We start from the raw sequence: 15518 nt of genomic DNA, 5'->3' as shown, positions 1-15518 counted from the left end.
GGGCGGGGCCGCTGCCCGCATTGTTCCTCCCCAAGCGGCGGGCCCTCCCCTTCCCCCAGTCCCGGCGGGGCGCGGGGCCGCCGAAACCGCGGAACGTGGGCTCGCGCCCCGCCTTTGTCTCCCGGGCGCGAGCCGGCGCAGACCCGCCCCCGCCGCTCGCTGCCAGAGCCGCTTTGTGACGCGGCGCGGGGGACGGGGTCGCGGGGTGCTGAGCCGGCGGGCACAGCCTCAGCATGGACGTGACCGTCCTCGGAGCTCATGGAGCTCTTCCTGCAGAGCCCGCTGGTGACCTGGGTGAGTGTGCCCGGCCCCTCGCCCCATTGTTGGGGCACTAGCTCCACTCCCGCCCGCCTGCAGTCGCAGCAGACCCGACCCGGCCGGGGCCCCGGAAAGCCCCTGGACGCAGAGGATTCATCAGGTGCCCCCGGCCGGTCATCAAGTGTCCCGGAGTACGGGGGTATTTCCAGCTCTGGAGCCCGCGCGCCCGGTGCAGGACCCCGCCGCGCTCTCGGCCCGGCTGGGGGCTGAGCGGGTACACCTGTTCCCACCGGGGCGTTGGGCCGGAGGCCCTGGAGCGACAGTCTTCCGGTGGTCACCCTGGCCTCCCATGGCTTTGACCATTCGAGAAAAGGACCCATTCCCCAAAACATCCTCGTGTAGTTTCTGAACCTCTGAGACCAGCGGGTGGATGGCGGTGGGGATTAGGGGATTCCCAGTGAGAACGTGTACAGGCTGCGCTGGGCGCACTGATTTCCAATGGATTTGAGACGTGAGAAATTTATTGAAAAGTCCCTTTTATTTTTTTTTTCCGCTCTGACACGCCGGAGAAAAGTGGCGAGGAAGTTTTCTTTCCTGCTGTCTCGCGTCTGTTGCCTGGCGCGGGGAGGGAGAGAGGCCCTGGAGAAGGGTGCTGTTTGTTGAAGGGTGGGTGGTCTTGGGTGACCCCCTCCTGCCCACAGGGGCTCTGCTCGCCTGGAGAGCTTTAGACTGTGCGCGTGGAGCTGACTTTTCCTGCCTTTCTCTCCGTGTCCCCTACCCGCAGGTGAAAACTTTTGGCCCCTTCGGAAGCGGCAACCAGGACACCCTGACAATGTACATGGATTTAGCGGACGGCATCTTTTTGAACCAAATCATGTTGCAAATGTAAGTTATATTCGGGGAGGAAGGAAGGAGTGAATGATGCCTCAGCAAGTCGAAATTTAAGCTTGTAGAAATGGAATGTGAAGTTGCAGTGGAGGGTTCTTTGCACGTCGCGCCACTGGTATCTCCGCATTAACGTGTCTTTTCGTCGTTTGTGGGGTATGGAGAACTCCAGGACAGTGGGTTGGCAGCTTGTTTGATGAAAGGAATTTGAAATTGAGTGACTGTCATCCACATGGTGTAGATAGTGCAATTGACTTCGAACTCAGGGACTTGATTGTTGTTTGAGTAATGACACGAAAAAAACCCTTTTCTTTGGGGGGCAAGGAACTGTAACGTAGAGTGTCTGGTTACAGGAAGTGTCGGGTGGGACCGGAGCATCCGTGAGTGACTATAAAGTTTCATTCGAGGTCAGGACGCCTGTGTTTCTGAGCTCCCCTTCATCTTCCATATTCAGTTGCCCCAGAGCAAGTACAGTTGGTTAATAAGTCCCTTCTCAGGGACTGGATTTAAAGTTACTGTGTTGGGAGAGGCGCAGGGAGCCAGGATACTGTGGTACTGTTTGTCTTGAAGCTTGAGGCTTAAACAGGGTCTTGGTGGAAGTTACAGTTGCTAGCACGTTGGTCTGACCACATCCTTTCCTGTTGCTGAATTCTGCAGAGCCTGTCTGATTGACAGCCTGCCACATGTAGGTGTTGGCTCCTGCCGCTGCATTCTGTTTTTAACTCAGGAACTGCAGGGAACATGTTGGCACTGAGTGTCAGTATGGTTCACAGGCACTTAAAGCAACATAAAACATCCTGATCTCTGTGGATCAGGCCCTTATGCTCACCTACTCACCTGCAACTAAGCAAATTGTCATACTGGAGCATGAACCTGTTAGCTGATGAGAATCAGCTTCGTTTTTGGCCCGCGTGGGAGGAGGAACAGTCAGCTTTGGTATATTCAGAAAGTGGCTTAAATACATCTACCTACAAAGATCTATTTTAAAAAATTTCTCGAGAACATTGCTTCTTTGGTTTAAGAAGTTACCTGATGTCGTGCTCTGGGAGATACATCTCAGTCTTATTTTTTTTTTTTTTTAAGGCACTACCACTGTTACCAGTCTTGAGTTTGATTAAATTCTAAAGAGACAAATCTGTTGTCCGCTTTGGCAGCACGTCTCCGAGAACATTGATGAGAAGTTTTCCTCGGGTTGTCTTGTGGCATATTCAGGTTCTGGCAACTCTTCCTCCCTCATCCTGTTAGACCCCGAAAATTGCTGGATTCCATGGGTACAGCAACCAGTGAAACTTAGAGCTGTCCTGTTTAATTAAAAAAAAAAGCAGCAGTATCCCCCAGCCTTTTCATTCAGCTTTTACACCCAGGCGAGGGGAGAACAAAAGCCCTGGGACTGTTTCTCTTTCTTCCCTGACCTTTGGAATTCCTGAAGCGTTTACCACTTGCTTGTAAATCAGGAAAGCCTGTTGGACCATTCCTTTGAGAAATGCCAGCTCATCACTTGTTCACACTCGGCTCGCGGCTGAATTCAGTTTGATGGGCTTCTCCCTTCCCCTTGACAGTTTGAAACGTTATTTTCTCCTCTGTGCCTCGCCAGGGTAATCGTGCTGGAAGTGGGAACTGATACGTTTGCAGCTCTTCAGGCCTCAAGCAGTGCTTCTGGGTCCTCTGGCCAGGGTTGGACACCGAGGAGGGGACAGTGGGGAAGATGGGTGGCTTTCCAGGAGGAAATCAAGGAGGGAGAGGCACAAGCAGCACGCAGTTTACTGACTGAGTGATAGGAATGACCCTGTTCCAGGTGATAGATATCAGAGCATTGTTCGCTCTTGAAAGTGGGCAGGGATTGACTAGAAAGGGGGCACAAGTGAACTTCTGAGGGTGGTAGAAATGTTCCATATATTGACTGGAGTATATTTCATCTTTCAAAACTCATCAAGGTGTAACTTAAGATATATGCATTTCACCCTAAATGTAAAAGTTACCTCAGGGGGACTTCTTGGGTGGTCCAGTGGTTAAGACTCTGTGCTTCTAATGTAGGGGGTGCGGATTCGATCCCTGGTGGGGGAACTAAGATCCCACATAAAAAATTACCTCAAAAAAACAACAACAATGAATTTCAACCCTAGCGTTGAAAGCCTAGATAGCCAGCTTGGATTCAAACCCTAGGTCTCTCTCATGCATGCTTTGTGATGCTGGGCACGTCACTCAACCTCTCAGTTTCCTCACCTGTGAAGTGGGAAGGAACGTACCTTCCTTAAGAGATGGTTGTGAGGATTAAATGATGTTAGTAATTAGCATAGTGCCTGCCACTTAATAGGTATTGGCGTTGGTTATGTCCTTATGCATCCACCTTCTTAATCCAGAAAGGATTTGGGGCACCCCCTAAGAGTTCTTTTTTTTTTTTTTTTTTCCTTTTCTGTCTACCTTTCTCCTACATTCCTAGTCTCCTAGATTACCACATACTTCTTAGCCTTAGCTCGCTCCCAGCAAGATCTAGGGCAAAACTGGACTCTGGGACCCATATCCTAGCCCCACATCTAACACTTCTTAAGCCAAGCCTGTTTTCACTTCTCCCAAGTGGAGACGTTTTGGGCTAACTAGCAGGTAAGTGATAAGGCTGTTCTGCCTTGTCTCCCATGCTAGTAGCCCCAGCTGTCTTCAGTTCGCCTATTTTGATAAATTCTCTCCAAGTTGGTAGGACCTGAGAAAATTGCAGAGAGCAGTGTGCTAACCTGTTGCTGGAGTTCAGATAAGAGGCGTGTTACCTAACACTTTGGAGCCATATGGAGGCTGGCTGGGGGTCACGTGACTGCACCTGGGCATTGTCTCTGGCAACTGAAGAAGGCTGCGGTAGTAGTCTCTGGGCCCTGGCCTCCTAGTGACATCAGTGCCTGGAAGCTGGAAAGCCCTGTGGGCTCAGCTTTCAGGGGAGGCCCAGGTCTAAGAGAATTCCTGAATGAAAGTGAGGCATTGAGTGGCGTGGATGGAGATGCTTGGGAAAACTTGCTGAATAGCTCCTCTGTAAATGCAGTTTCTCTGGGTACCTACTGGTAGTCCAGGGAAAAACTAGGTGTCTGATTCACTTTGGACACATTTTTCATGTTCTCATAGGAAAATTAAGAGTTTCGACTCTAGCATCAGGCAGACAAGTTCAAATCCTCCCTCTGCCACTTACTAGTGCTCTTATCTTGGGCAAGTTACTTAAACTCTCTAAGCCTCAATCTCCTGATTTGTAATAAGGGGGATGGTATTTTATGGATTTGGGGAGGATTAAATAAGATTATGCATTATGCATGTATAGGAAATGCCCAACAAATGTCAGTCATCATTATTGTTAGCGTGAAGCCCAGAGCTGGGTTTGTGTGTGTGTGCCCACGTGCGTGTGATGTTGTACATCTGTGCATATGAGAGTGGACACCTGAACTGACGCAGTGGCTGTTGAGTTCAGCTAAGAACTTAGGACTGGCTGGGGCTGAGAGCTTGTGCCTGGGCAAGGCCTGCGTTAAATCCAACACTGTTTGCTTTGTTCAGACTCCTTTCTAACCCCTTGTACTAGCTGCAAAATTACGGGTAATATGTTAGTTATTCAGAAGTTGGGAATAGCCTCAGACCAATGCGAGAGTTCCTTAGGCTTCTCAAAAGCATTTGAATGATAATTTTTTTCCTTAGTGTGCTGGAGGAGGAGTTATGTTCCCATTTTGCAGATGTAAAAGCTGAGGATAAAGGGGCAGATACTGATTAGTTGAATGAGTTTGTGTTGGTGCTAGAGAGTTGGAGCAAGAAAGATTTTTACTCATGAACTTGAGTGATGTTCTTTCATGGCTGCAGCATATGACACTCTTCATGGGGCCTTTGAGTCTGTAAAAAGTTACACAAAAAAATTCACGTTTGTTGGAGGGAGGTCAGAACATACAGATGAGCAAAACAAACATTGCCTATAATTTTACCATGTCGAGGTAGCAGAATTAATATTTTGGTGTTCCCCAGATGTTGTCTATGGTATATACGTAGAATATACGTTCCTAATGTTCTCTTAACACAAATTTGGGCTCCGGCTACTGTTTAACACCTTTTTTATTAACCTGTGATAGATTATCAACATCTCCATCATCTGTATCAAACATAGTTTCTCATTCAGGATTTTTTGGATTCAGTTTTAAATTTAGGAAGTCTTTGGAATATGATGAAAAGTTGGGGGCTGGCCTTTTCACAAAGGAGGGAGGCAAGGTTGCTATAAATCTAAATTATAGTTCTCTTTAAAATTTTAGGGAAAGTTGATTTCTTTTTTTCAAGCTAGAAGTTTTTATCAGAAGGAAGCCCCGGGGGCCCACACTTTGGACTTGTATCTCTCCAAGTTCGGACAAGCTACCAGATGCTTTGTTGAACCCTTGTCTCTCTCCTGTCCTCTGACATCCTGATGTGGGGCTGTGGGGCTTTGCTTTCTAGGGCTGTCGTACAAAGAAGATCCTTATTCTTAATGATGGCTTTCAGGGAAACAGTCTTGCAGTGGTTCTATGATGTCCTCTTCCTGGGATCAAGAACCAGGTACCACGTGTGCCAGTGCGGACCTGGCCTCCCTAGAATGATAACCTTTTAGTGCTGGAAGGATCCTGTGGTCATCTTGCAGATGAGTACAGTGGGGCCCAGAGAACTTTGGCCAGTCCTGGCCCCATTTCCAAACCAGAATCAGTAGCTCCTAACCCACTTCCTGCTGAGGGACAGGGCGGGGTTACACAGTGCTGGGCAGAGTGGGGATAGGCCTTCCTTCACCATAATTGACTTTTGTTCGATTGGTTTCCTAATCTCTCTTTACCCTGAGAGCCTGAGTTAAAGGAGGGAGTGCTAATGATCATGATAATTAGTCTAATTACTCATATAGAACCCCCTCCCCGACCTCCGCCACCTGACAGTCTCCCAGGCCCCGACCCTGGATCCTGGGTGTGTGTTGTGCCATTGCCCGTGCAGTGAATGTCCACGTTTGCCAAGGTCTTCCAGCTTCTGGCACTCCTCAGGGGGTCCCCGTCTGACTTAATGAAAGCTGGGACTACAATAGCAACAAAAAACAGAAAAAAGCCCTGCGTGTTCTGAAGTTCTGCTATCTTAGGAAGCACGTTTGTTACGTTATGAAATTGCTTCTCATCTCTTAAGGTGTCTATAGTAAAGGGAAGAGCACTGCACCCTTAAGATAAATTACTTTGTCGTGCTAGGTGTACTTCTGTAGCTAAAATGCCTTTGTGGTTTAAATTCTGAATGCCTCCTCTGCTGCTAAATGAATTGCCACTGAACTGTTAACCTTTATTTTCTCAGTAATGAATGGCTCCAGGAGAAACATGTAACATGTAAATGGCTTGGCCAGATTCTAGTACTGTGTGGGGACAATAAGAAACGTTGTCCCCGGGCTTCCCTGGTGGCGCAGTGGTTGAGAGTCAGCGATGCAGGGGATGCGGGTTCGTGCCCCGGTCCGGGAGGATCCCACATGCCGCGGAGCGGCTGGGCCCGTGAGCCGTGGCCGCTGAGCCTGCGCGTTCGGAGCCTGTGCTCCGCAGCGGGAGAGGCCACAACAGTGAGAGGCCCGCGTACCACAAAAAAAAAAAAAAAAAAAAAAAAAGAAACGTTGTCCCAGGACAGTTGAAAAGAGGTCCTCTGGTTGTCCCAAGGAGCCCATGTGACTGTTTTAGGAGATACAGGATGATTGAATAAAGTCCATGGCTGATTATCGCGTGTGATTCGTAAAGGGTTTGCATATACACAATCCAGTGTAGGGACTCATAGTGTTTATATCAAATATTTACTTAATGGTTGAATTTTAAACAGCTTGTGTTATTAAGGAATTGTGCTTATAGTGGCATTTGAAATAATTTCTGTTTTTAGATTTTTTTTTTCCTGTTTGTCAGCTTTGTATAAATTATTGGCTTTGAATGAGCTGAATGGCATTGAAATTGATTTGCTTAACTCCCCAAATTCCCCTTCTTGTCCTCTCATCATCATCATCATCATCGAGGGGCCCGAGTACCGAGGAAGGAGGAAGAGGCCTGTCTCTCCTCCATCACAGCAGCCCCTGGAAGGCACCGCACCCTTAGCACAGGGCTCGGACGACAGAAGAAACTGTGAAGACAGCCCTCATTTGAATGAAACATCCTTTGTGGTGCCTTGGGACAGTCGAATGGCAGGGAGGGCTATGTTAGGCAAAGCTGTGTGGGGTACATGGGGAGAGGGAAGGGAAATCCGTTCTGTTGAGTCTGTTCTCTTCAAATAGGAAATATTTTTTGACACTGAGAATTTTTGAGAAATGTCCTGTATGTAGATGAGTGAAATTATAAATCACTTGATTCAGATTTCTAGTTTCATCACAAGCAGACCTGACTTTTGCCTGAGATTGGAAAATAAATGACACTTCGGGGGTTTCCCTCAGGAATTACTTGTGTCTCTTCACATTTCTCGTAGGGTGTGTTGTACACCACATAGCATCGCATACTCATGGTGGTGGTTTTTGAGATAGAATTGTGCCCCTGGAATGTAAATCACAGGCAAGAGCAATTTGGTGACATAGGCAGGAGACCGGTTTGAAATGGAACATCAATGACTTTACTGGTTTATGAAGTCAGAAAGTGTACTGTTTCCCCCTTTTCCAACTTTCTTGATATTTCCCGTATTTTGCTTTGGTCAGCTTTGAATTCTTTTTAATCGTAAAATATATTTGGGGGGTAGGTTATTGATGTTTACACAGTGCAACTTTTGGGTCTGCAGTGACACTTGGTTGTTTATGGGTGCTCTGGGGCCAGAAATAACATTGCTTAAGGGCCGGTGGGGGGCTAAGTGCTTGGCGGGGGGACAGGAGGTGATGTGGCTCCCTGGAGGTCCACGGCTTGGCAGTGGCAGAATTAGGACTTGACTTGAGCCACTCTGTCACAGCTGCATAGTAACCTAGGCTTGGAGAGGACCGAATGCTCAGTAGCGGCTGGGGTAGGATGGGGTGTGACAGATGCTGGGAGATGCAATTTTCCATTCTCATTTTTCTTCCCCTAGAGATCCCAGGCCAACAAATCAACGCATCAACAAACACGTCAACAATGATGTGAACCTTCGTATTCAGAACTTGACCATCTTAGTGAGAAACATTAAGACCTACTACCAGGTAAGGCGGGACCCCCCGCGCCGCCCTCCCCGGGTTCTGTGCGTCCGGCAGTACTGTCATTTGAACAGTTTCCCTACAGGAAGCCAAGAGGAAACGGTGGTCAGGCATCTGCTTGTTGAAACTTGGTGTGTTTGCACATGCATCCCTTTTTTTGGCATTGTGAGAAGGGTCAGAGGTGGGATTGCTTTACTTTGTCCAGGGAATGTTCTTTGAGCCGTGTGCAAAACATCGTGCCTGGTGCTGTGAGGGCCCCAGAGACGAGCCTTGGTTTGCAGCCACGGCCCAAGCACACAGTCGAGTGGGGACTGGCTGGCACGGGCTCTGGGAGGAGCAACCTGACACGGTTATCACCCACAGCTCCGTGAGTCTGTACAGGAGTGATTCAAAGGGTTGAGGGACAGAAGGGACCACAGAAGAGTTATGTTCAGGCCAAATATATAATCAGTGAGCGCCCAGCTGGCAGACAGGAACACCGGGTTCACAGTATGGGGTATCTGCTTGTGAAATGCTCCCCATATCTCATTAGAAGGTAGTCGGTGGGTCAGACAGGAGGGCCCAAAGCGGGAAGGGCTGTGAAAATCCCCATCCCAGCCTCGGGAAGGTTGGGTGAGAATCTTTGATGATGTTCATGATCTTTAGATAGCCGGCATTGATGGGAAACATATTTAAACTTTGCACCTCAGAGCCCTGATTGTCAAACTTAGCAGTGAAACGTTTTCCCCCATATGATTTTCTTGAGTCCCCAGGTGAAGCCCTAGCAAATCTGATTGACTTGAGGGCTGGGGAACTCTAGCGCCCTCAGCTCAGCCCCTCTTTCTCCAGGGCATCTCTATGGGTTTCCAGGACCCCAGGGAACACAGTTTGAGAATCACTGCTCAAGAACCAGTCTCCTTCCAGGTTCACACTGGGGTTTCACTGAACCCTCTGCCTCTGAGACCTCCCCTAGCACTCAGCTTCCTGGGCTGTAACTTAGTCCTGGTTCTGGGGCTTGGGAGAATCTTTAGAGTCATGAGGACCCTGTCACCATGAGGAAGCCCTCCACCCAGCTGTGGCTTCCCTCTCTGCCCTCGTGCAGTGGTGCTGGTTCTGAGGTCACTGAGGTCGCTGGCCAGGCGGCCAGGTGGAGTTTGCACTGTGGCGTTGGGCTGGGTGCTGGGTCCAGTTCCTTCAGAGGGCTGTGGTTGCTGCTGGATCTGAAAAAAGGAGGGAAAAGGAGGGAGTGGACAGTGTCTTGGGTTTTCTGAGATGATTATTTCCATTTTCCTCCCACTGGGGTCGGGGTACATGAGAGGGGGCTTGGGGTGCTGGGATGTCTTGCTCGTGTGGCCAATTCAGCAAGCCCCTTGTGCTCATTCCATGGCCCGTTGGTGGCACAGCACTGTGGACACTCCGAGCAGCCTTTGGGAGGCTTGGCACCGGGCCCATGCTTTAGTAACAGAGGCCAGCTGTGCTGAGGAGGGGTCCGGGGATGCGGGAGAGCCCTGTGAGAACTGGGTCTATAGGGGTGACGGGGGTTTGTTTCCTTGCTGAGGAGAGCCACTGCCAGGGCTGGGCATGCCGTCAGCAGGTGGGTCTCAGCTACTGCTTCCCTCGTGACAGCCGCAGTCAGGGGAAATGGGTGCTGCCAGTGAACTTGGGCCTGGGTGTGGAGGGGGGTTGCCTGGTGGCCATGGTGATTGTTTAGCAGCTACTCGGGGCTTGATCTCTGGCTGCAGGCACCATTCATGGTAAGCAGTGCTTTGGACGCTGTGTGCTAAGTGCCAGGAGAAGCAGGTGGTGCTAACAGTTGGAGACAAGACCCCTAACTCTGGACAGGTGAGTCTCCTGCCCCAGGTGTGGCTGGGAGGTGGTAACCCTCCCTGCAAGCGCTGGGGTGGAGGTGAGGTTTCTGGCTCTGTACGCAGCATGGAACAGTCACGTGCTTGCTGCAGGCTGTTTGGCCTGGCAGGTGCTGCCCTCTGGGCTTGGCGGCCCAGTAGGACACATGCTGGTGGCACTCAGCAGCTCTGACAGTCCAGTCTGGGCCGGCCAAAGGGCTTGAGACCCTCTACTTGGAGGTAACATGCCCCTCTTAGGGCACTGTGCCGAGTTCCAGAAGATGGGAGACAGTCACAGGAAGGAAACGATCGCTAGTCCATTCTCAGGGCCCAGAATGACTTATGGGTAGAAAAGAGGACCCTGCATCCTTGTTCTGTTTCTGTGCTGTTAGCTCTTTGAGGGCAGGGCTGCTGTGTATTGGCAGCCTCAGCTCCAACCTGGAGCAAATGTTTGCTGAAAGCACTTGCTAAAGGCCATGAGGCGTCCCTGACCCTCAGCCAGCCCTGCTCCCTTGGAGGAAGCTGGCAGGACACTGCCCTTTGGGCTGACACAGCTTAGGTGTGGGCAGTGTTCTGTTGTGTATTTTTTCCTTCCAACTTATGATAAAATAAAGTTTAGTTCTGTTTATATAAGTAATATGTGCTCTTAATAAACAGCTTAGAAAACAAACAAGTAGCAAGAAGAAAAGAACCACTCATAACCCCACCACCCAGAGACAGTCACTATTAACATTTTTAGAGCTTCCTTCCAGTTTTTGCGTGAATAGTTTTTTGTTGTTGTTTTGTTTTTAACATCTTTATTGGAGTATAATTGCTTTACAGTGGTGTGTTCGTTTCTGCTTTATAACAGTGAATCAGTTATACATATACATATATCCCCATATCCCCTCCCTCTTGCATCTCCCTCCCACCCTCCCTATCCCACCCCTCTATGTGGTCACAAAGCACCGAGCTGATCTCCCTGTGCTATGCGGCTGCTTCCCACTAGCTATCTATTTTACGTTTGATAGTGTATATATGGCCATGTCACTCTCTCACTTTGTCCCAGCTTACGCTTCCCCCTCCCCGTGTCCTTAGGTCCATTCTCTACATCTGCATCTTTATTCCTGTGCTGCCCCTAGGTGCTTCATGACCATTTTTTTTTTTTTTTTTTTTTAGATTCCATATCTGTGTGTTAGCCTATGGTATTTGTTTTTCTCTTTCTGACTGACTTCATTCTGTATGGCAGACGCCTGAAGAGTTTTTGTTTTACACCGTTGTGGTCGGGACATACATACAATTGCATACCCTGCCTATTTTCCTTACCACCTGACAATTGTAGCATAAACATACAATAACAATAATGGGTTATTATTTTAAAGGGACATTCAAGGAAGTTTCCCAAAAGAAGTACTGCCCAGCATCCCCTTGTGAGAGAGACCCTGCAGGTTGTAAGGGCTTGGGGTGAAGTGAGACAAACGTGGTTCTTACTGTGGCTGGGGTGGCTGGGAGGGTGGGAGGTCACCCCTTTGGGAGGGGGACTTCCTCTTGCCATGGCTTTTCAGTAGACACACCAAGGTCATGGAGTCCAGCCCCGGGTCTTGTTTGCAAAGCAGTGGTTTGGCTGCCCCCAGGCTGTCCCCTTCTTTTCTGAGGCTCGTGGGGCAGGGACAGTCAGCAGGGACAGTCAGCAGGGACAGGGGCCTCTCGTGAATAGCGTGGGCTTCTTTCACAAGGAAGCTCAAGTTTTGCCCCTGAAAAGCCCTGGAGACAGAAAAGGTCCTTGACATTTTTCTGGGGCAGAGGACAGGCAGTGGGTGAGAACCAGCACGGCCAGGTTCAGTCTGACCACCAGTGTCGCAGGCCTCCCTCCGACCTGCTGCTCGGACTCTTCCGGGCATGGCGCCTGGAATCGGCATTTTCAGAAGTTCCCCAGCTGTTTGAGTCTTAACATCCTTCCGACAGGATGGGGAATCAGCAGGCTAGAGATAGAGAGGTGGTTCTCAAAGTGTGGTCCCCAGACCAGCAGCATCAGCATCACCTGGGAACTTGTTAGAGATGCGGGTTGTCAGGCCCCTCCCCCAGACCTGCCGTGGAGGTCCAGTAGTCTGCATCTTAACAAGCCCTCCGGGTGATTCTGATGCACATGCGTGGGAACTAGTGGGTTAGAGCATTTCTAGTGATGTCTAGGAGGGGCGCCTTCAGCCAGGTCTCCTGGGGCGGGGAGAGGGCTCAGTTCTCACCAGGTAACTCCTCTCCATCACATACAATGGACACACATCTCATCTGCCCCAGGACGGGAAGAGGAGAGGCTCTGAGGAGAGAGGCTGCAAAGATGAGGGGGTGACCAGAGGGAATAGGTGTCACCGAGGGAGTTGCTGGGAAGGGGCAGAGGAAGCCAGAGTTGGACAGGACCTTGGGAAGAGCTCCCAGTTCAGTCTGTGAATTTTAAGGACGGAAAGGCTGATCAGAATGAGCATAAATGGGACATCTGCGGAGAGGCCTGGAGGACAGGCGGGCCTGGACCAGAACTGCACGCTGCTTTGAGCTGCCTGGCTGGTTAGCGATGAGCCCAGCATCACATGAGGCTTTTTTTTTTTTTTTAATTGGTCCCTCAACTCACTTCTTTTTTTTTTAAGATTTATTTTTATTTATTTATTTATTTTGGCCGTGCCGGATCTTCGTTGGGGCATACGGACCCTTTGTTGTGGCATGCAGGGATGTAGTTCCCCAGCCAGGGATCGAACCCGGGCCCCCTGCATTGGGAGCCGGGAGTCTTACCCACTGGACCACCAGGGAAGTCCACATGAGGCTTGTTTTACTCACTCAACAGCCAAACTCTTTTCCATCTGAGTCCTTTTCAGTTAAAATTTGGATTTATAGAATGGTTCATTGTTTACATTCAGAGCCTTGAGTATGGACATTGAATGCATGTTCATTTGATCATCGAATCAGTAGGAAAATAAGGCAGTATACGCAGAAATCCCCGGTGCAGCAGATGGCTGATACATGCTTATCCTTGGCGGGTTGCTCATGGTGTCAACTGCCGTCCCCTGCCCTGGACACCTGTGACCTAGGTCCTTCTCGCGACTCTTAGAGCCTAATTGTCATGTGAAGTTTCTGAGGTTTCTTTGGCTTTCTGCTGGTGGCAAGCACTTCACACGGCGGCCTGGACAAGTGCAGTGTGTGTTGGTGGATATGTGAGATGTAAGTCTTCATTGTTGACTCACATGTGGATATCGATCCTGAAATCGGGACCCTCAGGTGCATGTAGGGACCCGCCTGCAGGACTGACTCTGAAATGGGAAATTGGCTGAGTTTCTCTGAGCATCTCCCCTCGCTGGCCAAGCACTGGGACAGGCAGCTTTCCTTCTGTGGGCCTCCTGAGTTCTCATCTGTCCGAAAGAGGGTGGGCCCTTGTGGTTCTGAAATTCCACAGTCGCATAATGGCCAGAGACCACCAAGATTTAGAGTTTCAGGTGACCTCGAGGAAGCTCTGTATTAACGAGTTCCTGGAACTCGGCTCTTCTGGTTTCTCACATGGTTGGAAGGCTAGAACGGACCCAGAATATTGTTCTTTGTCTCAGAATGGTTTCTTCTCAGCAGAAGAAACGGTTCAGGGTTGCCCTATCTTCTATAATCTCTTTTTTCCTTCATTGCCTTGAAAAATTAAAAATAAAACAGTACAAATGGTTATAATGAACACCTGTGTATCTGCTCAAAATAAATATGAACATATGTGAATATTTTTCATATTTGCTTCAGACCTCTCTTTCAAGAATTTTTTTTCTGATTGAAGTCTCCAGTGTGCCTCTACTGCATCCAGTTATCCTTCCCTCCCTCCCTGGAGGTACCGCTGTCGTCAGCTTGTGTGCGTATACGTACCGTTTTATGTCATCTCTTCAGATAAAACCTCCATATACTGCCTGTACCTCTTGTCCACTCAGCCTTGCTTTTGCTTTTGAGATCTGTCAGCTTTCTGTGGCATTTATATTAGATAACCACGGGCTGACTACTAAAAGTTAGAATTATCTTTAGGGCTGTGCGCACTCAGTTTGAAAAAACGAAAGACTTGTCAAAAGTAAGAACAGAAGGAAATGTGTATTTGACATTGTTGGTGGGAACAAAGTAAACTGTCTCCTTCGTGTAGTCTCAGGGTTTTTAGGTAAAGTGATGTCTCCTTAGGCGGGTGTGATGTGCTTTGCTCTGGTGGATAGAGACAGTGTTCAAGGGAACTTAGAGTCTGCTCAGGCCCTGTCTACAGGTACCAGTGGCTTTTGCTTTATGGGTAAATACAGTGTATTGAATTTGTAGGGGAGAAATTACTTTGTCCACTCTTTAAAGGTTAAAGAGTAAGGCTGTGAGATGGGTATTCTTGTTGTAGCTTATATCTATGTTTTGAGGAAATTAAAAGTAATGTTTTTGATTATAATTTCTTTTTAACTTTTTTTTAAACATCTTTATTGGCGTATAATTGCTTTACAATGGTGTGTTAGTTTCTGCTTTATAATAAAGTGAATTAGTTATACATATGTCCCCATATCCCTTCCCTCTTGCAATGATTATAATTTCTGATTACAGATTGGGAAATATAAAGAAAATTAAATCTGCCCACTGTCTCGTCACCTAGGCATACCATTGTTAACATTTTGGTATTTATGCTTCCTGACTTTGTGTCTGTTACTACATGTGTTTCAAGGTGTGGGTTGTATGTAACCTTCATTTTCATTTACTGTGTAGTGAGCATTTTCCCATGTCATTAAATATTCTTTCGTAATATGAGTTTTAGTGTCTACATGGCACTTCATTATGTGGCTGTACCACTATCATTGATACCGAGTTATTTCTGTCTTAGAATTATAAACAATACCCCATGAACATACTTGGTCCATAAATCTTTCAACAACTGTTTTTATGTTCTCAGGATAAATTCCTAGCATGGAATTCCTGCGTCAAAGGGCATGAACACTTGGAGGACTTTTGCTACTTATTGCCAAGATTACCTTCTTTACAGGCCTTTTGTTTTTCTTTACTGAATTGTACCTTTGTGCCCTTCACCCATTGTGATGGTACCTGTTACAATGGCGTATTCTATGTTGCCACTGAACACTGAAGTTTTCTGTGTCTCTGCCATGTGGATGAAGGTCTGAGATTACTTTTACCGTACATCTGGGCGAACTGCCTTGAGTTGGTGGGTCACTGGATCCTGGTTTGGAATCTCCAGCAGGGTTATGGCGTGGTGACCGAACACAGCAGTGAGGCGGGGTGGTCCGGACTTAGGACCGGAGGCCTTCGTCAGAGGGGGTCCTGTCCCCATATGAGCAGTGGGAGCCTTTGTCTGCCGCAGACTTGACCCAGGAGATTACCGACTTGCCTGTGAACGCTCTCAGTCTAAAGTTCAAGAGAAAGCCTTCCAGACTGAGTCGGGAGGTGAGGCTGAGGAGGGC

General features: G+C 48.6%; 1 protein-coding gene across 1 annotated transcript in view; it reads left to right on the top strand.

Moving 5' to 3' along the window:
- The first annotated feature begins 233 nt into the window (after nucleotides 1–233).
- The window catches only part of CCDC88C (coiled-coil domain containing 88C), a 126920-nt gene continuing 111635 nt past the window's right edge, over nucleotides 234–15518 (top strand). Inside the window, 4 exon segments of the mRNA XM_032621569.1 lie at nucleotides 234–248; nucleotides 250–294; nucleotides 1043–1143; nucleotides 8167–8275. Of these exon segments, the coding sequence (XP_032477460.1) occupies nucleotides 234–248; nucleotides 250–294; nucleotides 1043–1143; nucleotides 8167–8275 (270 nt within the window).

The sequence above is a fragment of the Phocoena sinus genome, chromosome 2 (genome assembly GCF_008692025.1).
Source record: "Phocoena sinus isolate mPhoSin1 chromosome 2, mPhoSin1.pri, whole genome shotgun sequence".
Taxonomy (NCBI): Eukaryota; Metazoa; Chordata; class Mammalia; order Artiodactyla; family Phocoenidae; genus Phocoena; species Phocoena sinus.
The sequence above is the reverse complement of the archived record's forward strand: the minus strand, read 5'-3'. Positions and strand labels throughout refer to the sequence as shown.